Source organism: Camarhynchus parvulus, chromosome 8 (assembly GCF_901933205.1).
Source record: "Camarhynchus parvulus chromosome 8, STF_HiC, whole genome shotgun sequence".
NCBI lineage: Eukaryota > Metazoa > Chordata > Aves > Passeriformes > Thraupidae > Camarhynchus > Camarhynchus parvulus.
The window spans coordinates 20,764,641-20,792,189 of NC_044578.1; the positions used below are offsets into that span (position 1 = coordinate 20,764,641).

At 41.2% G+C, this 27,549-nt stretch overlaps 1 protein-coding gene across 1 annotated transcript; it reads right to left on the bottom strand.

The window, feature by feature from the left end:
- Positions 1-275: 275 nt before the first annotated feature.
- On the bottom strand, positions 276-26,890 carry WDR47 (WD repeat domain 47). The gene is made up of 15 exons (XM_030953399.1): positions 26,613-26,890; positions 20,800-20,966; positions 19,144-19,227; positions 18,516-18,600; positions 16,092-16,894; positions 13,648-13,771; positions 10,902-11,080; positions 10,554-10,811; positions 9,784-9,859; positions 8,389-8,546; positions 5,601-5,770; positions 4,559-4,729; positions 4,051-4,182; positions 2,334-2,552; positions 276-1,668 (listed from the first exon to the last, which is right to left on the bottom strand). Exons 2-15 carry the CDS (start codon positions 20,955-20,957, stop codon positions 1,526-1,528), a joined length of 2,760 nt encoding a protein of 919 aa, XP_030809259.1. The 5' UTR covers positions 20,958-20,966; positions 26,613-26,890; the 3' UTR covers positions 276-1,525.
- Positions 26,891-27,549: the final 659 nt, after the last annotated feature.

Consider the following 27,549-nt stretch of genomic DNA (forward strand, 5'->3'; position numbering starts at 1 on the left):
CGCTATTTCCTCCAACGTAGCTTTGTGTATGCATCACTGTATCATACATACCTGTTGTTGTAAATGTATCTAATAAAGAAAAAAATAAACAAGATTTTCAGCTCTACACCACTGTATTATTACTTACTGCACGGCAAGTTCCAATACTTAAAAGCTTTGATACTGCTTCCAAGTATTTCATAATTCTGGCATACTTAAATCATAGGTCAAACTGCTGTATCATAGTTGGTCTGAGGAATTATAAACCAAGAATTAAAAATAACAGATGAAAGGGGTGCAGGTGTTGGAGGTCTTTATTGAGATTATAGCACAGATACACTTCTATAGTTACCTTTCCACTTTTATACGATAGTTAAAAATGCTTGCTACAGTGCACATATAATTTAGTAACCAAGAGAATCCAAAATGTAACTGCAGTTCAAATAAATAAATAACCTAAAGTTTAAGGTTTATATTTCAAAAAGTAAAAGGAACTGTACAATATGAAAATATAACAATACATAAACATTAGAATCTAAAGTTTTGTAGAAATAAAACTGCAATTTCCCATACATAAACAGTGCAAGAAATAAAATTCAGATAAGCTTCTGAACTGGGAATTGAAACAATTCTTAAGTTATCATGCAGACATAGCATTTTAAGCCATGCTGGTTTGTATTACAGCATTAATGGTATCCCTTTTACTTGAAAAATTGATAGCCATTAAGCTCACTGTGACAACTTCTGCCAATCCACTCTTTTCTACAGTACATTATACACAGAGGTATTCTGTTGCATTCAAAAAGTAAAATATTACATGTTTCTCCTGAAAAAAGGTCAATATTTTACTTTTCCCCCTCCAACATGTTAGCTGGTTCAAAATAATGTCATGTAGTAAAAACAGCAACATTTTTCCCAGGTTAGATGAAAAGAAAGAAAAACCCCCACTATATAATGGACCATAAGCAAGAAGTGGTTACTACCTAGCCAACCTTTAAATGTCAGATTTTTTTTTTCTACTAAAAATGTTGAAACTATGGAGATGTTACCAAGTTTCAGCTCTTGTTTAAAAGTGATGAACACAATAAACCTGAAAAAACAGTGGAAGTAGTTTTTCTGTGTGTGTGTAACTAGTTACATACAGACTTGATTAAAGTGTTCCTCAACTTAGGTTTCTATACAAAATTCTCATTGAGGCAAAGAACAAGGAATGCAATTAATACCAAACTGTAAACACATCATTCATGTTACTCTGAGTGCACATCAACAACAGAAGAGTTCTCCTCATAGACTTTGGCAACAAGACTACAATAGGTCACAGCAGCATGAGTTCAACATGGAAGACTGGAAGCACTGCAAAAGAATATACTAAAAACACCAAGACCTCCTAGAAACCAGAAAAATCAGTGACAGGTGCCCCTCCTCTTGGTAAGACACTCTCCTGCTCAACTGCTGCTCTCTCAAAGCCTCATTATTATTACTTGTTTGGACAGTTCCATAGTCTCGGTCTCTGTGCTTTAGCTGCATAGTTGCCTTTGTATGCACTCTAACCATTGTAGGTCCAAAGAGTTACAGTTCTGTCTGCAGAAGATGACAAGAAGGAAAGATCTTGCGTGTGCCACCTGCACTGAATAACTTTGTCCTTGTGCTCCCCTACCACCATCAGAGGAAGCTGCTTCGTCAGGTCCCCTGTGAAGAGGAACAGAAATCATTACTCATGCCATGAGTCCATATGCTAGCCCTTGGGTGGAGGGTCTTTTTTTAACCAGTTTGCTTACTTCAAGTTGGCATCTGTATTTCACCTTATGAAGCCCACTTGAGTCCCTTCTATCTCACACACACATCGAGCATAACAAAAGGCCCCAGTGTTTCAATTTTTAGGCATTACTGGACAACTTAAAGAAGTACAACCTAAAAATGCAGATCTCCACCATTTTTACACAAGGTGATTAAAATGTAATGGTCCAAGAAAATCAAGTCAATTAGACACATCCAATATCTTTCCTATTCTTAACTTATCCCGATAAAAATGAGAATTACTATACTTTTTTAGGGCTTTTTTAAGGGTCAATTTTATGAATACTGTCTGAAAGCAATGGCCATCTCACCAGGCAAGAGTGTTAGTCAGTGGTTTTACTGTAATGAGACACTCACCCCAAAGCAAGATTCAGTTCACAGCCACACAACTAGCCAATTTCCACCAGACACAGCCACATATATACACGTCCAACCTTTCAAAGCTCTACTATTTTTCCCCCTTTTGAAGTAAAACCTGATCCTTGAGCCAAGTCCTCAACTCCAACGTGAAAAGCCCCCGAACAGGAAGGCAGCCGGTGACGCTCTGGCTGCGTTACCTTGCAGGTCTGTCACCTTGATCTTCATGTCGTAGGAGCCGGTGAGCAGGTAGTGCGCGCCGGGCGAGAAGCGCACGGAGCGCACGTCGCTGCCGTGCGGGTGGTAGCTCTGCACCATGCGGCCCCCGCGGATGTCGTACAGCATGCAGCTCGAGTCCTCCTGGCCCGTGGCCAGCAGCCGGCCGCTGGGATCCACTGCCACCGAGGCCACAGCGCTCCCTGCAGGGTCACAGACACCCCACAGCCCACGGCACAGTTAGCTGCGCTTCTGCAAGTAGCCAGCTTTTTTTTTTAACACAAGAACATGCATTGTAAAACAACACCGAAAGCTGGCCTCAATTTTAAAATGATGTGGGGAGTTGGGTTTCTTCTTATAGAAGTTTTTTCCCTGTAAGTTGCTAGGAAATGAACTACTGGGTATTTATGGGTAGTTAAGAAAAACAAAAGAAGTGGCCACGGTGGGGAGAGGAGTGTAGCATCTGGCTACACTTTTTCTCTGGGAGTTTCTCTTGGAAGGGAGGGATACAGCGGGATTTGGGGCAGGTAAAGGACAGGGCCGGCTGTGGTCTCTCTCTGGGCTTCGGAGGAGGACAGTGGGACCCGCGGCCTGGGGAAATGAATTGGCTGCCACTGCCATAACGCAGCCGGGAGCTGCCTTGCTTCTTTCCCGCATGCCCCCGCCCTGACGGGACGTCCCGCTGTTCCAGCTACTGGAAGCTGCTGCGGAGCTTCTGATACATCTCGTCCACCACCCCCGGGATTTCTGTTCATCCCTGCCGTCCTAGCTCGGCGCTCCTCAGAGCCCTGCTGGGGCACCGGGATTGGCTGCCCGGGGTTTGTGGAGCGCAGCCTTGCCCTCCCTCTCCTCATCCACCCCTTGCCGTGTGGGCCGAGCCGCCATCACCGCGCGCTGCCCGAGCCCGGCCACAGCGCTCCCTGCGGCCGCGGGGGGGTCAGCGCACTGGGAGCAGCAGCGCCCCTGCCGGCGGCGGCCGGAACTGCAGCGAAGGGAAAGCGCGCTCAGGGACGCGTCACCGGGTCCCGGGCTCTGGCTGTTGTTAACAGAGCTGTTGTTGTTTGCCTTGTTATACATACTAGTAAAGAACTGTTATTCCTATCCTCGTGTCTTTGTCTGAGAGCCCCTTCATTTCAAAACTGTAATAATTCGGAGGGAGAGAGTTTACATTCTCCATTCCAAGGGAGGCTCTTGCCTAGCAGACATCGGTCTTCCAAACCAAGACAGATGAACATACCCAGCTAAAAATAAAAAAGACTTTATGGGTCAGCACTAAAGACCCTGAAGCCATAATTCACACTTGAATCATAGCAAAAGCAGTATTAAAGCTGCATGAGAAAATATCTGTTCCATCACAGGAAAGAAAATTACTCTTATGAAATAATGTGGAATACTGCAAGGAATTCACCCTGGCCCTAAAGTTTCAAGGACTTAGTTAGGTTGCTGTATTTGAATGCACTTAAAAGTGTCTCTTTGAAAGTCATAAGGCAAAAGCACTACTCATCTACTGAAAGGAAATACTACTTTAGGAACAAACAAACAAACCAACCCCACAGGTATAGATATCCTCACAGGTTCTTTCTTTAAGCTAAGCTGCCCTTCTGTGCCACAGCCTCCCCCTCACATTCACTCTATGTGACTTGGACATCTTCAAAGTCTATTTCATGCCAGGATGGTCAGAAGAATGATAGCAAGTCTTGCCTGTTCCATGAAACGTTGTTCCCACAACACGAACACAGCTTGGCACTCTCAAATCCCAAAATCTTACAGTCTTGTCTTGGGATCCAGATGCAATCATCCAGCCACTCCATGTATAAAGTGCTAAAATATGTCCTGTGAACAAGAAGACTTCTTAATTTGATTAAGCATCATTATTAACCCAACACTGAAATATTACAGTTGGGATTATTGTTTGCATTTAGAGACTTAAAATCCCGTGGAAAATCTGCATTTTGCATGATCCATTGCACCAGCATATGGCAATACCCAGCTTTGTGTCTTCTCTGAAAAGAGGTGTGCACTCTCTCCATGACATGAACAGCAAACACTGACCACCTCCCCTCAAAATACCTCAAGAGCAATTGGGAGAGGAAAAAAGACTTGCTAAAAAGAAAAACACAATTACTTTAAACCAAACAAAACCAACCCAACCACTTTATTAGACTATAATACAGACTAAAAAGTGTGACAGAAGTCACACTGTACCTACCAGTGTGACCACTCAGGGCATGCAGGCCTTGTCCACGCTGACAATCTGTTGTGTAAATGTTACAGTCCCCTGCTCCAGCACTTATTAAAATAGCACCACCACTTTCTGGGCCTTCCATAAAAGCAAGGTCTCTGATTGTCCCATCATGCATACTGAATTCCAAATCTGGTCCTGAAATAAATTAAAAATCAAGGGACAAAGTAAGGCATATGTTGGTTGTTAGTGCTGTGCTCTTTAAAGCAGCTACAGAGATAACAGAGTATTTTAGAGTGAATATGCCACCAAGGGCACACATGGCTGTGCACTTCAGCACAGAACACACTATTTCAGTTACTACAGTTCAAATGAAATCTCCATGAATCTTGGGTTTGAGCGTCACTTGAGCTTCCTACTTCCTAAAGCTTAGCAAAATGTACACTGACCAACCATCACCACTGCCAACTGCAGGCAAGGTTTCTTACAGAGTACATTTATTTCCTTTTGTGAACTCTGGTGAACTCCAAAGGTTTTCTCTGCCAGGAGGATAAGATCATTGAGAGCACTGCACTACAAAGGACAAGGCAGACTAAGTTCAAAACAGAAAAGGTAAGAGCCACATTCAACATATTGATTAGGAGGGGTGGGCATGGATAGTAGTATTTACTGGGACAGAAACCTTTTTAAGATGGGTAAGAAGAGAGAACTAGGCAAGAGAAAAGGGAACTAAGAGTGGAAATAAATTCTTAGCGACAACCATGCTCTAGAAGTGGGTATGAACATCTGGTTGTTTTACTGTGGGGAGGAATTTGCCAAGAGAGAACAATACCAGAGTCCTGCAAAATGAAACCAAAACACAGCCACCAAACCCAAACAAAATCCCAAAGATAATTTTAAACCTCTCAGTGGTTCATTGCTGGATAGAGACCATGGTAGAAAGGAAAAGAGACTGAATTAAAATATTGGAATAAAAATAACAACACATCAATGTAAACTGAATGGTTTTGACAAATACCAGGAAAGTAATTGAAAATAAATTCTTTGAACTAAATATACAACACAGTACCTGTTGCATTACAAGTTTCTGCATTAAAAGGCAGCACTTTCACGTATTTATCATTAGAACCAGTAGCTAACAGCTGTCCACAGGGACTCCAGGCTACACAGTAGATTGATCCTTTATGATGCTTATTCCTCTTGAAGCGAACTACAGGTTGTTTAGGAGTATTATAAGCACTGGCAAAAGAAAAAAAAACCCCAAACATCATATTTCTTTTTATTTTTAAGAGAAACAAAGTATTCTAAAATGAAGATACTATTTTTCTGTTATTTTGGGTAACATGAAATTCATATGACTACTTGCACTGAAACATATGCATGTGATCAAAGACAAAAGGATCTTCTCATTTTCTCAATTGTCCCTCATCTTCCCATTCTATCTGTGACTGAACATACAAAAAGAACTTACCCAGTCCCTTCATCTGTAAAGGGTTGATACACATAAACTATAGTAATTACTAGCTATAGGACAACAAAGCATTATCCCCAGAATCCAAAATTGGTGTGAGTTTTCTCTACATCCTTCATACGTCAACAACTTAATCCTATGACCACTTTTGAATATGCACAAGTTCAAATAAGCAGCAGTAGGCCAAGCCTGTGCAAGAAAAGCAGATTTACCACTCTACGTTCATGCAAAAATCCTGACAGCATGTAAATACAACACAGAATATTGTCTGTAAAACCATATCAGCTTTACACACTGCTGAAATAAAAGCAACAGTTCCAGTAATTTATATTTCCTTGATTGCAATAAATTACCTTCCCACAATGTTCTTTTTCTGCTCTCACAGCAGGAAGAAATCAAGTACTTAGGATAAAGTATTGCAGTATCCATCTCCATATCACTCCAGTAACATCAACAGGAGAAATCCAACAAATTAAATTGGTATTGAAAAAGTTCATAAACCTTATTATAAATACTTGAACAGAAGAGGCAGAGAGGAAAGACAGCAGAAAATCTCCAAAGTTTTTCAAGAAGCTTGGATGATTAACATCGCTTTAGTAAAGAATACTAAAGTAAACCCACATGGCAGCTAATTTTATTTTAGCTGAGAGAGAGGAAGTCCATTACAGATTAGCCTAAATCAGGATCATTCAACACACTGCAGAGCTCCCTAAATGGCCTAATGCCTTATCTCACACTTGGAGTTTGGATTCACCACATCTTAAGAGGAGGATCACTGACTCTGCCAGGCTATGGGAGCACCTACCCAGGCCAGAGACCACATGTTGCCAATCCACTGCATGGAAGCACTGTGATTATCTGAGCAACATCTGCAGAACTGCAACATGTACCTGTCAGTGTTTAAACTTAAAGGTGTGCAAAACCCCCCACACTACTATCACACCTTTAGAGGTGTAATAGTGGTGTGGGGGGTTTTGCAACCAACCTGTCTCAAATAATTCATCAGTTTGAAGGACAAGTAAAAAAAAAGTTTAATAGGCCCAACAGAGCTCCACAGAAGTATTCTACACAACCTCTTTGAAAAGCACATAATTTTGACTGCATGTCTAGACTCATGTTGTTACAAGGATCAGAATATCTTTAAGATAATATAATCTTTTTGCTGACTTGTAAATCCCATGATGAAGTATTTTAGGCAAAGTGTAAGCATAGTTAAAATCAACAGTAAGTGGAAGAATGACAAGTTCAGAATTAAGGAAATCTCAGTATTCCTTTCATGTCCAGATGCACTGTGCCTCATGTCACATCAGACTGTGCACTGCAAGTACAAACTAAGGCTGCAGAATTGCTCCAACCTTTCCCAACAAGCAGAATAAGCAGCTGTGCAGGAGCCAACATGTTTTGTACTGCTTACCAGTCAAGAGGCTGTTTGGGCTTCAAGCCCAGTAAGCTGCCTTGTATTAGGTAACAGAAATCAATTCCTTTTTTTGTTGTGTCAAACATTGCTATAAATATTATGGAATTAAACTTCAAAGACTACCTTACTGATGATATTTAAGAAGGAAAAGAAAAATCAGATTACTTTTTGAACACTTTGGAAGCTTGAACATCAGTCCTGAAGTGGGAAGATATTCCAGATAAAATCACTGTGCACACTCCCTTTAAAATTGAGAAGTTTTAGATGCTTCCACTTCTCCCCTCCTCCAAGAAAATAACGTAAGTGAAGCAGAATTAAGGAGACTGTTACTGATTTGGCAATATTTCTTTTCAGGTATATTTTCCCCATCCTATTAAAAATGAGTGGAAAGGAAACTAAAAATACAGGTTCACAGCAAACCACAAATGATGCCTTTTCAGTCAAGGAACCAATATACCTAGAAAAAAATGTTTAGAGTAAAAGCAGGCCAACAGACACGCTCTGGCAAATTTTGATGTAGAAGTCAAGAAAATACTTGACTACTTTCTCTACTATTAAGTCTGTCCTCCTGCCAGAAACTGAATCTTGGGAAGGCCAGCTTGCGCTGGCTAGGAAACTGCCACATGCTTTCTCCCACTGCTACAGCTGGGATATCAACACCACAGGCCAACCAGCAAACTCAAAAAAGCCCAGCTGCTGAGACAAAAAAAACCAAAACAAAACAAACTTTTATAAGGAAAAGTGTGGTCTTGTGGTAAAACATCTTGTAAATAATAGAGAGCAAAGAAGCAGACCACAAATATACAAATGCTTCAGCACATTTTCTTATTTTTGTTCAGCAGGATTCCAAGGACAGCATTGCTATAGTTATGACAGTAAAATAAAGATATGAAACATACAGGTACCAGTAACTGCAGGAGAAAGAAGTGCTACGATACAGAAAATAAGTGATTATATTAGCTTTCTTACCTTGGGTCAATTACTTCTGGATAGGCACAAACTCTCAAAGTTTTAGAGTTGGAACCAACAGCATATAAACTCCCACTGGGATGAAAGGCTACAGCTCTGACAGCTTGTGTGTCTTCTAGAGTATTAATGCAAATAAACTGCTTTTTTGATTTGTCATCCTGTGTAGAAGGGTAACAGTAAAATTAGGTTCTTCTGTGCAAAACTGGACATTTAAAAGTAGGTGTGACTGCTTTGTGGAATAATGTAAAGCTACTGTAGCCAAGTATTAACAAGTAGCAGCACAGCAGGCTGGACCAGTCAAAGCACAGTTTTGTAAGCAATGTTTACTCCAAGTCCAAGAATGCTCTTGAAGCTCTTTTCTTCAACTTACTTTTACAGATAATATTAATTAGTATTTCTCATTCTCCCTCCAGACTTCCAATTGCTTTTGTTCTCCTAAACAGCCCACCTCAGATGGGCAATACTACAGTTTACTTCTCTGTAAACCATTTGATCTGTGTGAAACTTGCAAGGGGAACAAAGCTGCCTTTTTACTGAAAACAGTCCAAGTCACACATGGTTTCTAAACCAAACATAGTATTAAACACAGAATCAGATTTTCACCCTGTATGTAGCACAAAGTTATCATTAAATTATGCTAAGCTTTATGACATCATCCTCTTTGTGATTTCATGACCACCTTTCTAAAGATAATGATTTTTACTCATGCAGAAACTTTGGAATGTACTTATTGCAGTTATTTCCCTATTAACTATTCTCCTGGTTTTTCAGGCCATACTGACCGCAGTACAACACTCAAAGTTTTAACCTGGAAAACACAAAACAGTGGTTGTAAAAGACATCCCATTGGAACATCTGCTGTACAAGGAGAAACTGAAAGAGCTGGTACTGTTTGGCCTTGAGATCAGAAGGGCTTTTCAGAGTGTGCATGTGTACATCTCGCCAGTGCGTACAAATACAGGACTGGGGGAGTGAAAAAAACAGAGCAGGACACAGCAGGACTCTTCTCAGTGGAAGGACCAGAGGCAATGAACACCAAAAAAAGTAAAACAAATTCCATTTCAACTTTTTTGGTGTTTTAAAAACACAGTGAGGGTGGTTAGACACAGGATGAGGTAGCCCACAAAGGCTGGAAAACATCCACCATCCTCGGAGAGACCCAAAACCCAACTGGACCCAGCCCCAAGCATCCTGTTCTACTGACCCTCTTCTGAGAAGTGCATTTGGATTCAGTCTCCAGATGTCCCTTCCAATCACAATGGTTCTGTGACTGTAGGCACTGCACCAGCCAAAATTCATTCTAAATATCTCTTTACAGTAAGAGGATGTCACACTCAGGATTAGGTACTGAATCTTCTGATAACACAAATGGTAAAAGACAACAAGAAAACTCACCTCATCGCCTCGTGTCCGAGATAAATTCCCTGAAGACTCTTCTGACTGTGGCTGAGAGACGGCATGCTCTGATGCACTGGGATTTGGTGAAGTGTTTAACATCACAAGACAAAACAACAAGAGCAAGGACAGATTTTTGGTAAGTATTTTTCAGAGTAAAGTCACAGTTTCAGTCATTCTCAGAACTCACTAATTTGTGTAAAGTGTTACACAAGTCTGCATCATTACCATTAAACTATTACTTTTACAAGGGACAGCCCTTTTTGCAGCAACCCCAAGCATTGAACAAGTGAATGCAAGTTAAAAATATTTTTCATTCTGTAACATACCTATATATAGATACAATATGTACACAGAGAGGGGGAAGAATTACTGTTTCTTTTAGGTCAGCACTACTTTTAGCTAACAGAAGAAATTCAGTTCCCATTCTGCCCTGCTTATCCCTTCATCTAGTTTGTATTTCATAAAAAAGCTCCCAGAAACTTAGAATGACAAAAAATAAACAAGAACTAAATACATAAGATGGAATAAAAAGTCCAAAAGTAAAAACAAGCACAAAATGTAAGCCATAACAAATAACCACCATTCCTCATGAATGCTGCTAAAAAAAACCAAAACACAACAACTTTATAACCCTTACATATTTAGAAAACACTGATCATACCCCTATTCAATGACAAATTAATTTGATAGCTAGATAAATACAAACAGCTCTCCCACAGTGCAAGCAGAAGGGTATTTCCAGCCCTGAATGTTCTCCAGCAGCTCACCTTTGACTCCCCTGTACAGGTGACTCTTCAGGAAAGGGAATCTGATTAGCTGATCCACACTTGCGAGGAGTGCTGGTATTCAGATTTGGGCTGTCAGTTGTTATCCTCTGGCTACCATCTGAAGGTGCTGATGTGAAGTTACTGGCTGCATTGGTAGATGCAATCCCTTTGCTCCCATTACATTGCTGGCTAAGTGTCTGTACATCATTTCCAAGACTGTCCATACCCATATTTAATTCTCCTAGTTTCTGGATAGATCTAATAACAAATGACAAGTTAAAAAACCCAAGGTCATTATGAGAATTTACAGAAGGATACAGATGAGTAGAAGAATGAAACTTCCCCAACCTGTTAAGAAACTGTTCAGTAAGGTTCTGTTGCTGGTCAGCTCCATCTTCTTGATGGACTCCTCCCTCTAACAACATCTGCTGGTACAACTGTCTCTGCTGCTCCTTCTGCTCCAAGTGCTGCTGGTACCTCAGTCTCTGCCTGTAGTACTCCTGGAACTGCTCTGTGGAATCACGGAGCTAAAAAGAAATGAGAATCACAGATGGAATTGAAATAGCTAATTGTGGTATTTAACATAATTATTTACTTTCTGGTTCAGTATTTCAACACAGTATCAAAAAACCAGGAGGTTCATCTCTGAGGAGTGATGATTCTAATCTTCCTTAAATTCAGACACAATTTACATATTAAAAAGAGAAAGCACTTCACTGTTGAAGCAGTCCTGCTTTATAGCAGTCCTGGTAGGAAAGAGCAGTCTCCTTCAGAACTATAACATTTTTAAAATATTACTTAAGATCAAAAAAATGATTGAAAATTGAAAATAAAACCCAGAAAACTATGTAAATCATACTCTCATTACAAATTTAGTATTTTCTGCCACGTTGATACCCCCCTGCCATCAGTCTGCAGACCCAATTTACCTCTCCCTTCAGCAGGGGTCTAACCAAGTGTTACATTTTACTTTGGAAATTGGAGCCTGTTTTAACTCTAAAATTCTTTACTTTCTGGACCAAGCCAACACTTGAACTTCCTTTCTCATAGCTTTTCCTCCTTTACATGCTGTCTTTAGCTTCCCACACTGCCAGCTGCCCAGGACTTGCTGCCTTCTGCATTCCTAAACCTCATTTTTCTTTCACTTTTCTGCTAACAGCTGAGAACAAGATAAAAATGAAGAAACAGAAGACTAAAAACACTTTAGTCCAAGGCCAGATTATCCACACTGAACTGCCCCACATTTTCTGAAGAAAAAAAGCAAACTGCATATTTACCTAATAGAAAAAAACCAGAAAAATACTGATAGGAAAAAATAGCAATAGTAAAAAAAACCTTGCAGGAGTTCTTTGTTTGTTTTCTGGAGTGACAGCTTTGTCATCCATGATTTAAAATTATACAAGGGCATCCTCATAACTTTGCATTAGTTCAGACAATTAATACACATTCTGTCTTTGTAACAGCCTTTGCATTTCTTCTAACAATTATTAACAACACTTGCATTATGATTTTCTGTTCTCTGACACAATAATTTTCTTAACCTATAATGGATTTCCTAGTACTGTTGCATTTGCAAAATATTTACCGCCTTAGGTTTCCCATGGTGAATACTTGCAATTCAGAAACTCCAAATTGTTGACAGAAGTCAAAAGTATTTATTTTCTCTACTTGAAATTCATGAACTATTCCCCATTCCTTGGGTTATCCTAAACAACAAGTATATTCTTGTCTATTCTTCTTTCCATGACTGATACTTATTTGTTACAATTTTATTCAATCTTCTGATTTTTTGTGTTCTGTGTCACTATTTCCCAACTACCATGCAAACCTAAAATGTGCTGCTCAGAAGCTCTATTCTATAAACTCTAGTTTCTAAATCAGCCTCTACAGGAACATGTCAAAAACAAAGCTCTGAAAAGAAACTTAAATTAATTTCTTACTCCTATAGGTATATACATACACCAGTATGATGTGGGAAACAAAACAAGATGAAATTGCACCAGGTACTACATTTATTTCTAGTTGTGTGTAACAGCCTGGCCAACATCTTCACACAGCACCTCCTGTCCTCATTCTCTCCTACAAATTCTGCATCTGTTTTACTGTTTTTTCCCCTCCTGAAGCCTGCCCTGTTCCACACCCAGCTAAGCTCTTCCTTCCCTTCCAGCATGCACACAAAACAGCACTGCAGCAGAAGTGACTCGAAGTCCTTGAGGGGAGTGAAGTCCTCAAGTGTGGAGGACTTTGTTAATCTTACAGACCCCACTGGCTCACTCAAGTACCCAGAGCCTACTAGAACACAGCCCTGTCAAAGCTAGGCTGGTTTTCAGTCCCACATAGATGTCATAAGCCAAGACATAGTTTACCTAAGAAAATCAAACCTGAATCTGCAAACAGAACAGACAGCACACTCAATGCTATTTTTCACTACCAAATTTAGGGACTGGTATTTAAGTGTGAAAAAGAATAGAACAGATAACTGGTTTCATTACTTCCTTCTGAGGTACTATTTCACTTACCCCATACTGCTGTTAAGGAAAAAAAAAAAAAGACAAAAAGGTAGTCAAGGCATAGGCCTTCAAAGATGAATTCAAAGAAGGTTATGCTATTGGATTCTGAATAGCAAAGATTTACTTATGAGGGAATTGCCCAATTTTAATTTCTCTATGTTCTAGACAACAACTAATGCAAGATGACCCACAAAATGTAGTGTTAACACCTAAAATCACAAGCTACATGCTGGATTTCTCACTTGAACATGAAGAGGAGGCTTAAGCACTGTTTAACACAATCTAACATTTTTTCCCCCTTCCTTTTAAAGATATACACAACAGTTTAGCTGGACTGCTGATGTGACAAGGCACTCTAATCAGCTGCATTACAAACTCCAGTGACAGCAGAACTTTATACAATGGGGGGACAAAAAGTAGTAGTTTCTTTTACAAGATGCAATATGGCATTTTTACTATAGTAAAAACAAGATTCAAAGGAACCCATTGTCATGCATGAAGTTCCCCACACAAAGGCAAATCATTATGAAGTGATCAGAACCCAGCTCAAAGGGCCTCATTATTTTTAAACAAACAAGCACTACCTCATTTTTCTCTTGTTTGGCTGATCCCTGACTCTGGGCTGCATTGAGTGGTTCATTCTCTGGAGCTGAGCTCTGGCACGAGGTCTCACTGCCAATGGGATGCTGGGGCTCCACAGGAGTATCACTTCTCGCAGCAACATGGAAAACAAGAGATGCTTAACTGAGAAAAATTAAGAGTAGAAAATCAAGTGGAGAAAGATAACATTCTAGAGTAAGATCTGGTAACACAAGCATGCAAACTACTTAAGTCACATCAAACTGAAGATACTGCTTAGGAAAAAAAATACCACTTGCAATGTGTTACACTGAAATTATGAACTCCCTGACAAACAAAAAGCACAGCCAGCTCCCAAAAAGCCTTACTACCACAGCACACCCCAATTTCATTTTTTATCCCTACATCTGAATTCTACATAATTTAAATAAGTTACTCAAAATCTTCCATTTCAAAGCAATTATATGCACAAAATGCATCTGATGTACTATGAGACTAAACTCTTCCCAAAGGTATCAGTTTAATCACCACTACTAATCTAAACTGAACCTAATATCCATGGATGTCTAACATCCATCCACTTGAACACTCCTGAAAGTGCAAGGTAGAAAAATGTTTATATTGCTCTTGCTTTTCTTGTGTTGTAAGTATTTCCGCATGATGCTCTTTCCAAAATGGTCTGGCAATCAATCAGTAGATGTGCAGAACACTTAGAAGCCTTGGATGCCCATCTTCAGTTTTGTCAACTCAAAGTCCTTTACTCAGTGACTTGGAGCAAAAGTTTTTTAAAAGCTATTTTAAACTTTTTGGGTACCTCTGTACAATAACAGAAGTAACTCAGCTGACAGAAACACAATTGCTTAATGAACTCAACTTATAAAATAAATACAGTGTTTCTGTCATGTGCAACAGGAAGCAAGGGACAGATTTACATAAAGCTCAGCTTCCACCCTCGCAAATATTGCCATTCAGGCTGGACGCTTCACCTGAAGTTGGATTTTTGTCTGAAAAACATAATGCCTTCTTGAAAACCACGGGTCTGGCTCTATAGTTCTAATCCTTTAATTCTGACCTCTAATCCTAACTTTCAAGAGATGTATTATTAATGAAAAAAACATGTTACAAACTACAAACTTCACATGAAAAGACCTACCTAAACAGCTGCAGCAATTAATCATCTTCTTTAGCCTGCACAATGATGTCATTTGTGCAGAATTAATCCAGTACTCCAACATTGAAAAGGGAATTAAAAACCTCTCAAGAATCAGTTTTAACACTGGACCTTGGTCTACTCACACAAGTGATAAGGTTTGCCCATAGATCAGTAGTATTAGAGGATTCACCATAAACTATTATCTTCAGAAGGTACTTACATTACTGTATTTCCATTATCACTGGTGAATTGACATCATTTTGGCAGTGTTTGTTTCCTTTTTACCAAGTTTAATCACAGCTGCTCTTTACCACAGCACAACATACGGAATATTGCTCCAAGGCAAAACTAATAGAGACACCAGCTGTGGCCTGGATTGATCCCCACAGCCCCAAATGTCATCTGCTGGCCACTGCACCCAAGTGCAGGGCCAGTTACCCATCTGGTCCTCTAAGAGGCCAAAAAAGCTGGCAGCTGCTTTCTAGGGAAGTTTGCGTAAAACCATTAGAAAGGGACAGAATTGCTGATCAAAAGAAAGGCCAGGTAGAAACATGAAGATAAACTCTCAACTGATAAGTAGCATTTTTCCCAGTTACCAGGACATTCTCTCAAAGCCAATTTAGAAGTCTACATTTCATTAAAGAACTTATTAATACCCAACTATCTCAAAGTCCGATACAAAAAACATAATACAAAAAACATTCAGCTGCCTTACTCATCTTTGGTTTAAAAAACAGGAAGTAAATATTTCAGCTGAGCTACTGTTGTAACAATTTAAGTGATACAGGAATGCTACAACAATGGTATATTGTCATTTCCACCAACTTCACTGGGATATGGAAATTGCTCAAGTATATTTAAGAAACTAATTTACAGTGTCAGGACCAAAATTATTTACCAAGACTTGAGGACAGAACGCAATGGAGAAAGAAAATGGGAGTTAGAGCTATTTCACTGTGTCCATTGACTTATCTGGAATGGAAGAACACAGTAATACTGAACACAAACCCTAGCTAGACCTTATTACATACTCAGAGCATATTTGTGCTCTGTGCTAGGAAACTTTAAAAAGGCCCAAATGGAATACATAAGGCTCAAACCAAAATATGAAAATCTACTTAGAACATAAAAGCATAAGGAAGAAAACACCCTCTATACAGAGTTTAATTTCAATAGAATTTAAACAACCAAATTATGTTTCAGTGTTACAATTATGCTCAGAGTTACAGTGCAGGTAAGAACACAGTAACAGTGCAACATAAGCTAAGGTACAAACAGAGCTCTAGCTGCACTTACCGCTCTGGGGACTCTTCAAAAATGCTGTGACATTCAGTATTCTCAAGCATGAGACTCCTGCTGAGATTCTGTACTCCAGGGTAATGGAAGTTAGCAAAGGAGTGTGACATGGGAGAAGTTTTGGTCCCGAGGTCTGTGACCCTCTTGTCGTGGTTTGTCAGTCCACACGAAAGCCCATCCAAGGCAGGGTTTAAGGAGCGGGTCATGTAAGCGTCCGCTGACTGAGGCCGGCGCATTGGCGATGAGGGATAAGGAGAAAGTTTGCTGATAAGAGGTGTCAGAAGGTCAGCATAGGCAGCTTTTGTGGGCTTGAGGAGTTTATCAACGTGAATATTAAGCATCTTTTGTTCAAAAGCACAAGAAAACACGGTAGCTGGCAGATTCTGCAGCCACGATAATAAGCTGAGGTCCAAGTCATCACAGCCATTACCACACAAGAGATCAATGCCCAGCAATACTTCACTTTCTGTGATTTCTTCTCCTGTAGCTTTACTCTGACAGAATTCCACACAACATTCGTAAAGCAATCCCTTCATCACAAGCTGAAACAAGCGATTGTTGCTTGCTTTGAAGCCGGCCTCGCTCAGTTTCCTGTCTGCTGGGATGAACTCTGCCACCATGACACAGGCTTCTTCAAAGCAGTGCACCCGAGCCGTGCTGGGATTCCAGTCCTTGAACTCGGCGTGGTTGGTGAGGCGGGGCAGCGTCAGCAGCAAGCACAGTTTGCTGTAGTCTTCCTTAGAGGGACAATACTCCTCCAGCGCGTGCAGGCACTGCACGGCCTCTCGCATGGTGAATTCCAGCTACGGAGAAACAATACAAACACAGCAATCTGCAGCACGTGTGCTTCCACAAGAAAAAATACTTGAACAGGCAGCAACAGAATTCATCTGCTATCATTCATTTATTACTATTACTGCTTATATGTTAGTTTAAAAAAGCATATAGTCTGAAATTGCTGATCCAAGTGTAGTTGCAACAGAGACAAATTCCTAGATGCTTTGACTTCCTAGAATCCCCCATCCAGTCCCATTTTTTAAAGATTCACGGAATGTTTTCATGTCACTGCAGATTTGATGGGCTTAAAATTTCAAATCTGTGACTGAGCAGCTCCAATTCTATTGTAGCACAAAAGGTTACTTCCATTCTCAAAGCCAGCTGACTTATTTTCCCCTTTATTTCTATAACCTATGCCAGTAGCTTTTAATAAAAGCCTTGTAGGTTGCTCTAGTTTCCAGTGATTAGCAGCTTTTATACTGAGATTTTCTCTTCTTCTATCAAAAATGTTAAAAAAGTTCAAAGAGCTCTCAGAAGATAAGACCTCCAAATGAATAGAGGGCTTTATTACAAAAAGCCTGTTGATAGCTAAGAGCCAAGAACCATGTTAAATACACAAAATCAGACATTTTTAGTTACACAAATTTAAAAACCAGTAAAAATCCCCACTTACCCACATTACCTAGACACTGCAATACTTTGATCCACACCACACCAACACATTTGGCAACATTTGGTAACAACAAAAAAAGGAACATTTTTCCCCTCCACTGCCATCCCAGTAACAGTATATGGATCAAGAGATCAAAGGACTAGTACTCCTCCCATTTACAGCCAGAAAAATAGACTCACTTCTAACTTTCTCTACTCTGTCAAGGAAAAACCCTGAAGTACATTGTAAGTGTAATGGGACAGAGAATTAAAATCAATTCCGTCTGGAAAACAAAATCACTTGTCTTAAAACTACTGTCATTCTTCATTTTTAATTTCATAACATTTTTGTCTTAGAAATTTGGTATTACTGTGCTGTCAGCATAAATGAAAAACTGTAACTAATTTCCCAATCTGCACACCTTCTTTGCCAGTTTGAATTTATGCCTCTTCCCATATAAAACCCTTAAGTCCACAACTCCTGCTGTTTGCAATTTAACATAAGGAGTCCTTTGTGAACACATCTGCTCCCTCAAAAAAACAATTCTGACCTTTCTCTCCAAAACAAACCAAAATTAAGTATATAATTAATTCAAACTTTCATCTGACTCAAATTACCACAATAAATTGCTGTGATTCTGAGACCTGCTTCAGAATATTTCTGGGGGAGAAAAAAAGCATTAAAAAGAAGAGCCCTGTACTTTAGCACACTGGGCTAAAGTAAATGTGAGGGTCAGGACCACAGACACAGCATATGGTCACTGGTCTATCTGCAAAGTTTCAAGCAACCCTTTGATGTACAACTGTATTTGACATCAGGGAGCCGCACATACTTCCAAAGAATACTTATTACTTTATCCAGTGTTTATGAAACCATTTGGTAATAGCTAAAATTTGTGTATCTAATGCTTGGAGCTTCTGCCCTGCCTTTAATCAGACTAATCTCAAGAGATTTTCTGACTACAAAAAAATCCCCAAACCAGAGGCAATTCTTACATGTTGAGGCTCATCTTCTGCTGACATTGCATTGTTCACACATAAGGCTTCCAAGAATTTCTGCTTCATAATAATGTAACGAAACCTGCAGGTGAGAAGAGAAATACTACATACATCTTGCTCCAGAGTAGTTAAACAGTATTCTAGAGACAAATAGGCTATTTTACATTGAATTTCTGAGTTAGGCATAGCTATTGCCATGACAAGGAACTCTGATATGAATTTAAAAAAATTGGTAACCACAACGTATCTTTTTTTTAAAAGGAAATATTTTTCCATAAGTGCTTTCAGAAATACTCTATTACAAATATCAGAAAGCTAATTAGAAAAAAAAACAAGCATAGCAACCATATTATTTCTTGAATAGAAGTATGACAGGGCATCTATTAAAAGGTTGTACAACATGCATCATATTCCTAAAGTGTATGGCACATGACAACTCATTACAGAATGTGTGCACATATTTTAAGTACAAGTTTAAAAACACAGGCACAGCACACAGGCTAGAAAAAAACACGAAAAACTGAAGTGGATAACTCATAATCATCATTTTCATAGACAATACTTAGAAATCCATGTGTTTTCCAAAACTCAAAAAAACTGAACTCTGACATACATTCTATTTTACCTTTTCTTGTCGAATTTTTCCATACATTCAAGAGGCTGAATAAACTGAAGGACCTCATCCCACTGGCCATCAAGAATCAATTGCCTAGTAAAAGAAAGGATCATTCCTTGAATGTCACTGGACAAAAACATCCCTTTTCTAAGTAAGATGCTCATTTAAATACAAAACAATAATTTAAATACACAGCAGGTCATCAATCTGCTTTGAAAAGTCAATGTTTTGCACAGGTACCAAAATAATTTTTTAATAACACTAACAGTAAGAGCAAAATCCAAGTCTGTTCTCAACATTTTGAAAAAATAACTGCATACTAGAAGGACAAATTTTAAGTACTTTTAAAGGCACATAGAAAATGACAAAATGGTCCTGTGTCTCCTGCTTTACCTGTTATTCTTTTTAAAAAAAACAACAAAAAGCCTTCCTTGAAGAATTTGAATAAAGGCATCACTTCAATGAATACATCCAAATTAATGAAAAAGAACTTAAAAAGGAGTTCATTTTAATTGTATAAATACTGCTGGGGCTATTTTATGAAGTGGATGGGAAAACAAAGAGCTCCCATATTAAGCACGTAAAAGGAAGAGCCTGGCAGGAAGGGTGCCAGCACAAGAGCTCCAACTCCAGGATCAGTGGGCTGGACTGCACAGGTAGAGCGGCTCAATTTCTTCATGCCCTCCTATCACACAGAGCTCTCTATAAAAGGCCCAGGCCTACAAGGGAAAGATGAGTTTCTTCAACTAAGCTAACAATTAAACAAACAAACAAACAAACAGTTGGATTAATAATTTGAATCTTTCTGCAATTCTTCTTTCATTTTATTTTAGTCCAATATATATAATTTTAATGAAAAGGGAAGACAGGTGAGGTTTGTTCAGTGACAAAATGTATTTTTAAATGTTTCAAGATCAGCTGGATAAGTTACTTTCTCATGCTTCAATATTATTAAGTACCTTTGGCATGGACAGAAAACATCAATGCTAAAAAACTAGTGTAGATGTATATTAATTGTTTTTAATAATATTGAGGGCAATATCCTCAATGGTAAATTGCACCAGCCCTCATGCCTTGTTGACAATAGATACTCCTTTTGTGTTGTTAAATTTAAGATAAATCTAAGTGTTATTTTGAAATGCACATAATATTTTTAGGGAAAAGCTCTGGAAACCACTCATCCTTAATCTTATCACTAGAAGTCAAAACCTTCTAGAAGTCAATAAATCACACCTTCAGGGCCATGTGATGGGTAAGCAGATAATAGCACATCAGAGATGCCAACAGCCCTTGCTTTCCCATCTTATTCATGCCTATAGATTTCCCCCAACTTAGTCTGCACTGGCACTTGTTAAGGGTCCTTCCCACTTGAATTCAACGGTGTACCAGAAAAATAACAAAGTTAAAATAAACAAGCAAACAAAAAAAAAAAAGAAAAATCAATGTCAATGCATGCTACTGCTGCCTGGTCAGTGACTGTCAGTGACTCTAGAGCTGGAACACACTGCAGGGCTGGGCCACAGAATGGGACCATGAAAAAGCAGGATAAGATGAGGGCACAAGCTAAGATCTCTTGTTTAGTGGCACAGGGCTGGTGACTGAATCACAGTCCAACTCCTGATTTTCATAAATGTGGTATTTAAGCACCAGAAACAGAAGTCCTACCTTAGAAAGAGCATGTCATCTGAAAATAAGCCATTAATGACCCCACTTTCCTTCTCAAGTGCCAGCATGCTGATGTGAAGCTTCCTTGAGTTCAGAAAATCTAGTATTAGCTTAATTATTTCAGCTTCTTTAACATTCACTGTTTCTTCAGCCGTCATGATGGCAGCCTAAAAGGAAAGAAAGAATTTTAGCTGCGATCAATATCTTATCTGCTGCTTGGTTAGCAAATGTTGGCTACCAACAAAAATAAAAATGCAGATTTATAGGACAGAACATAGTGGCATTACAAAAATTAAACAAGACAAAGTAATTGATTTTGAGGTTGACCGTTAAGCCATAATTAAGATCTACCAATGCACCTGCAACTTTTCCATTTCTGTCCTATGCATAAATAGGGGCCCAGATAAACAAATCTCCCAAGAAATCAATCCTCTAGCAGTGTGAAAATATTGTGCTTACTAAGTCTGCAATATGTAAAATTTTCCTCTCTGAAATGCAAACACTGAAGTTCAAAAAGCATAAGAGTCACTTACCATGTCATCATCTAGAGCTCTCACATATGAACTTAAATAATTCTAACATATATAAAAAGCACAGCACACTAAAAATGCTATCTCTCCCTCCCTTAACTTCGAAGTAGCATATGACAGCTAGGCCAGGGGTTTCTATTCTTCCTTCCTAAGGATGACTACTTCTGTCTATTCCCCTCATGAACGATCTAAAGCTGCCAGCCCAAGGTGGCCTAGGACAGGGCCTGCTGGCTGCCACACTCCAGGCACTCTCTTGCCTCCAGCTGCGTGCTCCTGGCCCTTCCTCAGCCCTCCTCACTTCTGCCACTGCAGGAGCTTTTCCACCAGCTCATGTAGCTGGCTCAGGGTTCTAATGAGCTGTCCAGCCAGCCAGAGAAAGTAGGCAGGGGTAGCTGGAGCCAGCAGGCTGCTTGTTTAAAGACCCACAGATACAAGGTCCAAGCGCCTTTGCAACACAATTCCTCCAAGGAGATGAGAACAGCAGCAGGTACTCCTCTTAGGAAACTTAATTAAGTTCTTCTTTTGGCCAAGTCTTGCCTGATTCCATTAAGTATGACAAAATAGAAGCTGTTGAACTTTATTTTTCAAATGGTACAGAGACTTTACAAGTAACTCCTAAACTGATCTGCTGAGAAAGAACTGAGGATGAGGGGAGAAACCCACTAACACAGTCAATATCAGGAGCCCTAAAAAACCCAAACCAAATCCCCCCCACTCCTAGCAGCACTCCTGTAACTACAAGAATAGAATTTAACAACAGGAAAATGTCAGTTTAATCCCATGTTACTACTGCAAAAAGGGGCAGTGCCTCTCCTCACCTCTGCACTCATGCAGGCACTCCCAGCACCCCAGATGGGCTGTGTGCTGAGCCCGGAGCAGCTCGGGCACTGCCCCACCCCACGGCACACGGGCACTGCCTCACCCCACGGCACACGGGCACTGCCTCACCCCACGGCACACGGGCACTCGTGCTGGCACAAGGAACCAGCACAGCTTTGCCCTCTGGCAGCAGCAAAGGCCGAACCTGACTTCAGGGCACTCCCATCATCAGTTTAAGACCAGAGAAGAAACCAGTACCAGTGAGGAACCCTCAGCAGGAGGCAACAGCCCCAGGAAGGAGGAGAGACAGTGGAGCTCAGTGAAAATGAATACAGGTGGGAGGAGATGACCACACAGAACAAGACAACCACAGCAACAGGCTATAGTTCCCAGTGTCTCTCCCTTACAATGCAAAAGGGGACATAAAAATTGTTCTTAATTCCCTCATGAAATCATTCACTTATGCAGATCCAGCAACTGAAAGACAGCCAGCTGTGGGCAACCCATCTTCAAAGACAACTTGCAAAATTATGCAGCCTTCATGTATCTCATGCCTGGAAAACTGATGTTAACAAACTATCTACCTCCTGCTAGGGAAAGATGCACAGAATCTGAGTAAGTCTGAATAAGCCAAATAACACAAACACTCAGAGTATTAACAAGAAATTAGTTATTTACCAGAGAGGAAAGGAAGAGACAATTATTCCATGAAACTCCTCATTGATCACTGTAAACCAATGCTAGTGAACTTGAAGGGATACAAAACCCTAGACTTTAATAACATGGTTTATTACACTACTGTCTAACCCCCAAATTTTCCATCTTCCTCACAACTGTATGGCAATTTTTTTCCACCTAAGTTTTTGCCAGAACATTTGACTAGCAAAGCATTTGATTATAGCAGCACAGTTTATTTTGGAACAACAGAGACCTAGTTGTGCCAGATGAAATGGCCTAACTTCTTAAAATGGCTAGGTCTAATTCTCATTTTAGTCACAGAAGACTCCAATCACCACGTATTTCAATGGGTTTCATGAAAGACACACCCAGAGACCATAAGCACACTCCCAGCTAGTAAAGGTAAAAGAAAAAATTAAACTGGATTGCAAAAAGTTCTGCTGAAAGATACACATACACACAAATCAAAATCCAGAACTTGTAGAAAGATGCTTTTTCCTTATGTTTTACCCCTGTTTAAACGTCCCCTTTTGGCAACTGGATATGGATTTTTGGTCCCAGAGAAAAAAATTCAAGCCTACCCTTAGACACTGAAGGGGGGGAAAAATCAATACAAATTTAACCAGCAGTTTAGTGTTAACATCTTAATTCACAACCTCATCTAAAGCATTTACACTTCTCTTTTATTATGCTTCATGACACTGAGAGTTTTTATATAAACTAATTAACCTTCTTGTCAAAAGACAAATTAAGGCTTAGGCAAAGCTATACTGAGATTCCCCATCAGAAAAAAAAAATCAGACTAAGAATTCCTTTGAAGAAAGGAACACCAAGTCCAGCTTTCTTTTCAACAGGCTCTGCTGGACACAAGTGTAAACAGGAAGCCACCCTACACAGTTTCAAAGATTGTCTTTATTATTTATATATTATACTGATGACAAAATGAGCGTATTATTCAGTACTTTGATTCGGAGTGCATCTACATTATGTAAAATCCAGCACCTGTGAGCTGTCTTCCATTTTCTATTGTAGTTCTTTTAAAATGAGAGGTTTGTCCTGAACATAAAACCTCTGACAATTTGAACACTTAACTTCACTTACTTCATTTTCATAAATCAGGGTAAAGAATGGTTGCACCCTCCATATTTGATGTAGGACTAGTAACAGCACTTTTGGGGTACAGTAAAGTGGATTACAACATCCAGACTTAGTCTGGATACTGAACTTCAGAAAAAGAGCTGAAGTACACTGATGAGCTCATCCATTAACAGTATTATGATAATATTCAGTGTGCATTGCCTATCACTGCAACACAAATAGCTACAAAAGAACAGTAAATCTACTAGAGAAGATCTTCACACAGTTGATGGTTTTTAGTCTGATGAGCTCAGACTTCTCTGATAAGCATTATGCTGTCAAAATAATAAGCAGCATTTTATCATGAAATTATAAATATACACAGGCTTACACATCACTCTCTATAAAATCTATGAGGTTCTCTCACATTCAGTGGTATGTCAGTATGCATATAAATAAAAATAATAACAATTGAAAACCAAAGAACAGCAGGGAAACTCAAGATTAGAGCTCAAGCTGCATCTTTGGTCCATCATCCTGTATTGCTTTCTGCAGGCACATATGGCACACAACGTCACAATCTGATCAGCTCAAGCTCTAATACTCAAGAATGATTGAAGCATAGCATTAGCTTGAGGTATAAATGAAAGCAAATGAGAATTAGACCTTAATATTTCAGGTGCCTTGTATTAACACATTTCTATACAACCTTTTAATCTTGCCCAGTCTTTTCAGAATGGCACTTCTCCACATCTTCCTTCTCCTGTCCACTCCCTCTTATCTTCTGCTATTCCTGTATTTATTTTTCTACATCAAGAAAACAAAAAAACTTCTTGCCACAAAACAGACATATCTTTCCCTTTAACTTTAGTGAACAAGATGTTGTTTAAACAAGCTCTTTGGAACATAATACCTAATGCTAAATCTCCCAGCTAGAGGCTTCACCCTTGTTCTGTTCTTGCTCATGCTCTAAGAACATGTCAACAGCAAGAACCCTCTTGTGGTGTTAAAAGCATAAGAAAATAACTCTTAAGACATTAAACATATTGATAGCCATTTATGCATATAAATATACTATTTCAGGAAAATGTTTATAAACTAGAAGCATCTAAAGATAGGTAGCTTAAAGAGAGAGACTGTCTAGTGTTTTCTTAGAAGAAGTTTAAAATGCATATGCATTCATATGATAAGAATTAAAAGTAAAGTTAAATATTGAAAAAAATAGTGAAATTCTATAGTAAGCATTATTTATATGTTATTTATCAACTGAAACAAATCACTTGCCAATAGCATAGAATATACATTTGGAAAACCAGACAAGGAATATAAAGTCTCTAACTCTTCTGAAAGACAAGAAAAAAATATTATAGTTCAAATCTTAAGTGCCATGCTGTGAGAGCAGTGACACATTTAAAGGGACGCTCAATGCCAAATTAGGAGCCTTGGTTCACTGACAGCTGCGATGCGGACCCAGCATCCTGGTGAGCTGTCACAGAAAACCTCAGTGTGAACAAGTCATACATATTTTAAAAGCTGGCTATTTTGCATTAAGCTATTTCACCTTTCAATCCACCCCACAGTCACATTTGACTCTGCTGCCCTTCCAGAGGCCACTCCAGACTTCTGGCTAAACAGAGCCCACAGGAATGGGGGCTCCATTTCTGAAGAGCCCCCAGTCATCTTCCAGTTATTCTATATCAGAATAATTCACAAAATAAAAAAAAAAAAGGAGACTATACATAGGACTATAGGCCCAGTTTTTTTATCACAACTGATTCCAACAGCAGAGCTTGCTGACATCCATTTCACCCTAAATCACACAATTCATTATCTCAAATGAAATGTAGTGAGCATACCAAGTAAGGCCTGAACTGAAAACATTCACTAAACTTCGCACGGCTGAACTCTGAGACCTTTTTTACTCCAATACACAGCAAATCGGTGTCCTCTCACACCCCAGCCTTTCCTGCCTCACACAGATTTTTCACTGGCTTGCCATCCAGTAATCCATTTTGTTCCCCAGCTTAGATCAGCTGTTGCTCTCGAGCCACCCGGTAATTCCTGTCTCACCACGCTTGGGAGGTGACCGCAGAGCCCTCAGCCTTCACCAGCCCCTGTTACAGCACGCACACGCCTTGCCCAGCGCATTCCGCACCCCGAATGACAAAAAGGTGACATTAAATTATGCAATGCTTCACATCACAGGGAAAATATAAGGCAGAAAAATAAGAAACGCCAAACAACTTCCAAAGACTATATATTAAAGCGTTTTGACTGTAATATCCCGCGTTGTTCGAACATTTTCTCGCTCTCCACGCGCGGATCCGTAGGAAAGCCGGCTCCGCCGGGTTTACAGCAACCACCCCGGTCAACTGCGCCGCGCCGAGCCCGCAGCAGCATTTCGGGAGCGTGAGCTCAGCACCAGCGGCGGGCAGGGCCGCACGGCCCCGGCGCAGATCCCGCGGGGCGGCCCCGGGCACAGAGCGCTGCACCGGCCCGCACCGCGCCCGGGCTGCCCCGGCCGGGCCACAACAAAGGGGCGGCGGCGCTCGGGCGTCGCCGGCAGCCGGGAAGATGCGCCCCCGCGGGGGAGACACGGGCGGGCCCCGGGGCCGGCGAAGACACCGGGCAGGGCCCACCTGGCGCCGCAGAGGCCGCGGCCCCCCGCCCGCAGCCCCGCCTGCCCCCGCCCTCCGTCCCGGCGCTCACCTGCGGGGCCCCGCGGCCCGTGCGCGCCGGCACTGGCGGGGCGGGAGAGGAAGATGGCGACGGGCCCGGCTGTGCGGCGGGCGGACCCGGCCCAGTACCGCACTCTCTCTGGTACCGCTGTCGCTTCGCTCGCCTCCCACCCGCACCGCTGCACGCCCGGAGGCGCCCCGGGGCCCTCCCGGCGCCGCTGCTGAAGTGGAAAGCGAAAGGGGCGGGTCGGAGCCGCCCCGCCGCGGGGGCGGGAGGCAGGGAGGGACAGATGGCGGCGGCGGGCGCGCTGGGCGGGGCTGCTTTGTTCGCGGCGGGGTGAACCCGCCCACCCGGCGGGCAGGGCCGCGCCCCGCGCTGAGGGAACGGGGGGCGGGAACCGGGCGGGGCCGCAGCTGCAGCCCGGCAAGGGCGGAGTCCCCCACGCCGCCTGCAGCCCGACTGCCCCGCGGTGCTCCTGCCCAAGGGAGCGCCAGCCCAGGTTCCTGATGTCAGCTTTGCAGGAGGCATTTGGGACTGTCGAGGCAGCTCGAGTTGGAAGTGGTGGCACGTTGGGTCTGGCACACATCCTGCGCCGTGCGGAATTTCAGGAGGCGGCCGCCCACTCAGGGCCGCAGGCCCCTGAACACAAAACCCGGCCCTTTTCCCTGTGAAACAAAACTCACCAGCCCAGGTCCCTGATGTTATTTTGCAGGAGACGCTACCGCTCAAAGCGGCCCAGGCCGTGTTCCCAGGGCCTTCCAAGCCGTCACCTGCCCTCCGACATTCCTGAGGCGCCCAGCGCTCACAGCACACGGGCAGGGCAGAGCGGCACTGCCCGTCTGCCACCGGGTTTCTGCTCTTGCGGTGCGGGCTTAAGGCTCGTTGGCAGCACCTCTGAGTACTGCATGAGGTGCTGCAGCGTTTCCCGTCAGCCAGGGATCGTTTTAGTGTGCTTATGCTGTCATCT

Bases quoted from the DNA above. Each gene is read 5' to 3' on its own strand.
- WDR47 (XM_030953399.1), bottom strand. From the start codon at position 20,957: ATGACGGCTGAAGAAACAGTGAATGTTAAAGAAGCTGAAATAATTAAG. The intron at 2,553-4,050 runs GCAAGACTTGCT...GTGACCCTGCAG, and splicing joins AACAACGTTTCATGGAACAG to GGAGCGCTGTGGCCTCGGTG. The intron at 1,669-2,333 runs GTAACGCAGCCA...TCCTCTTCACAG, and splicing joins CAAGGTGACAGACCTGCAAG to GGGACCTGACGAAGCAGCTT.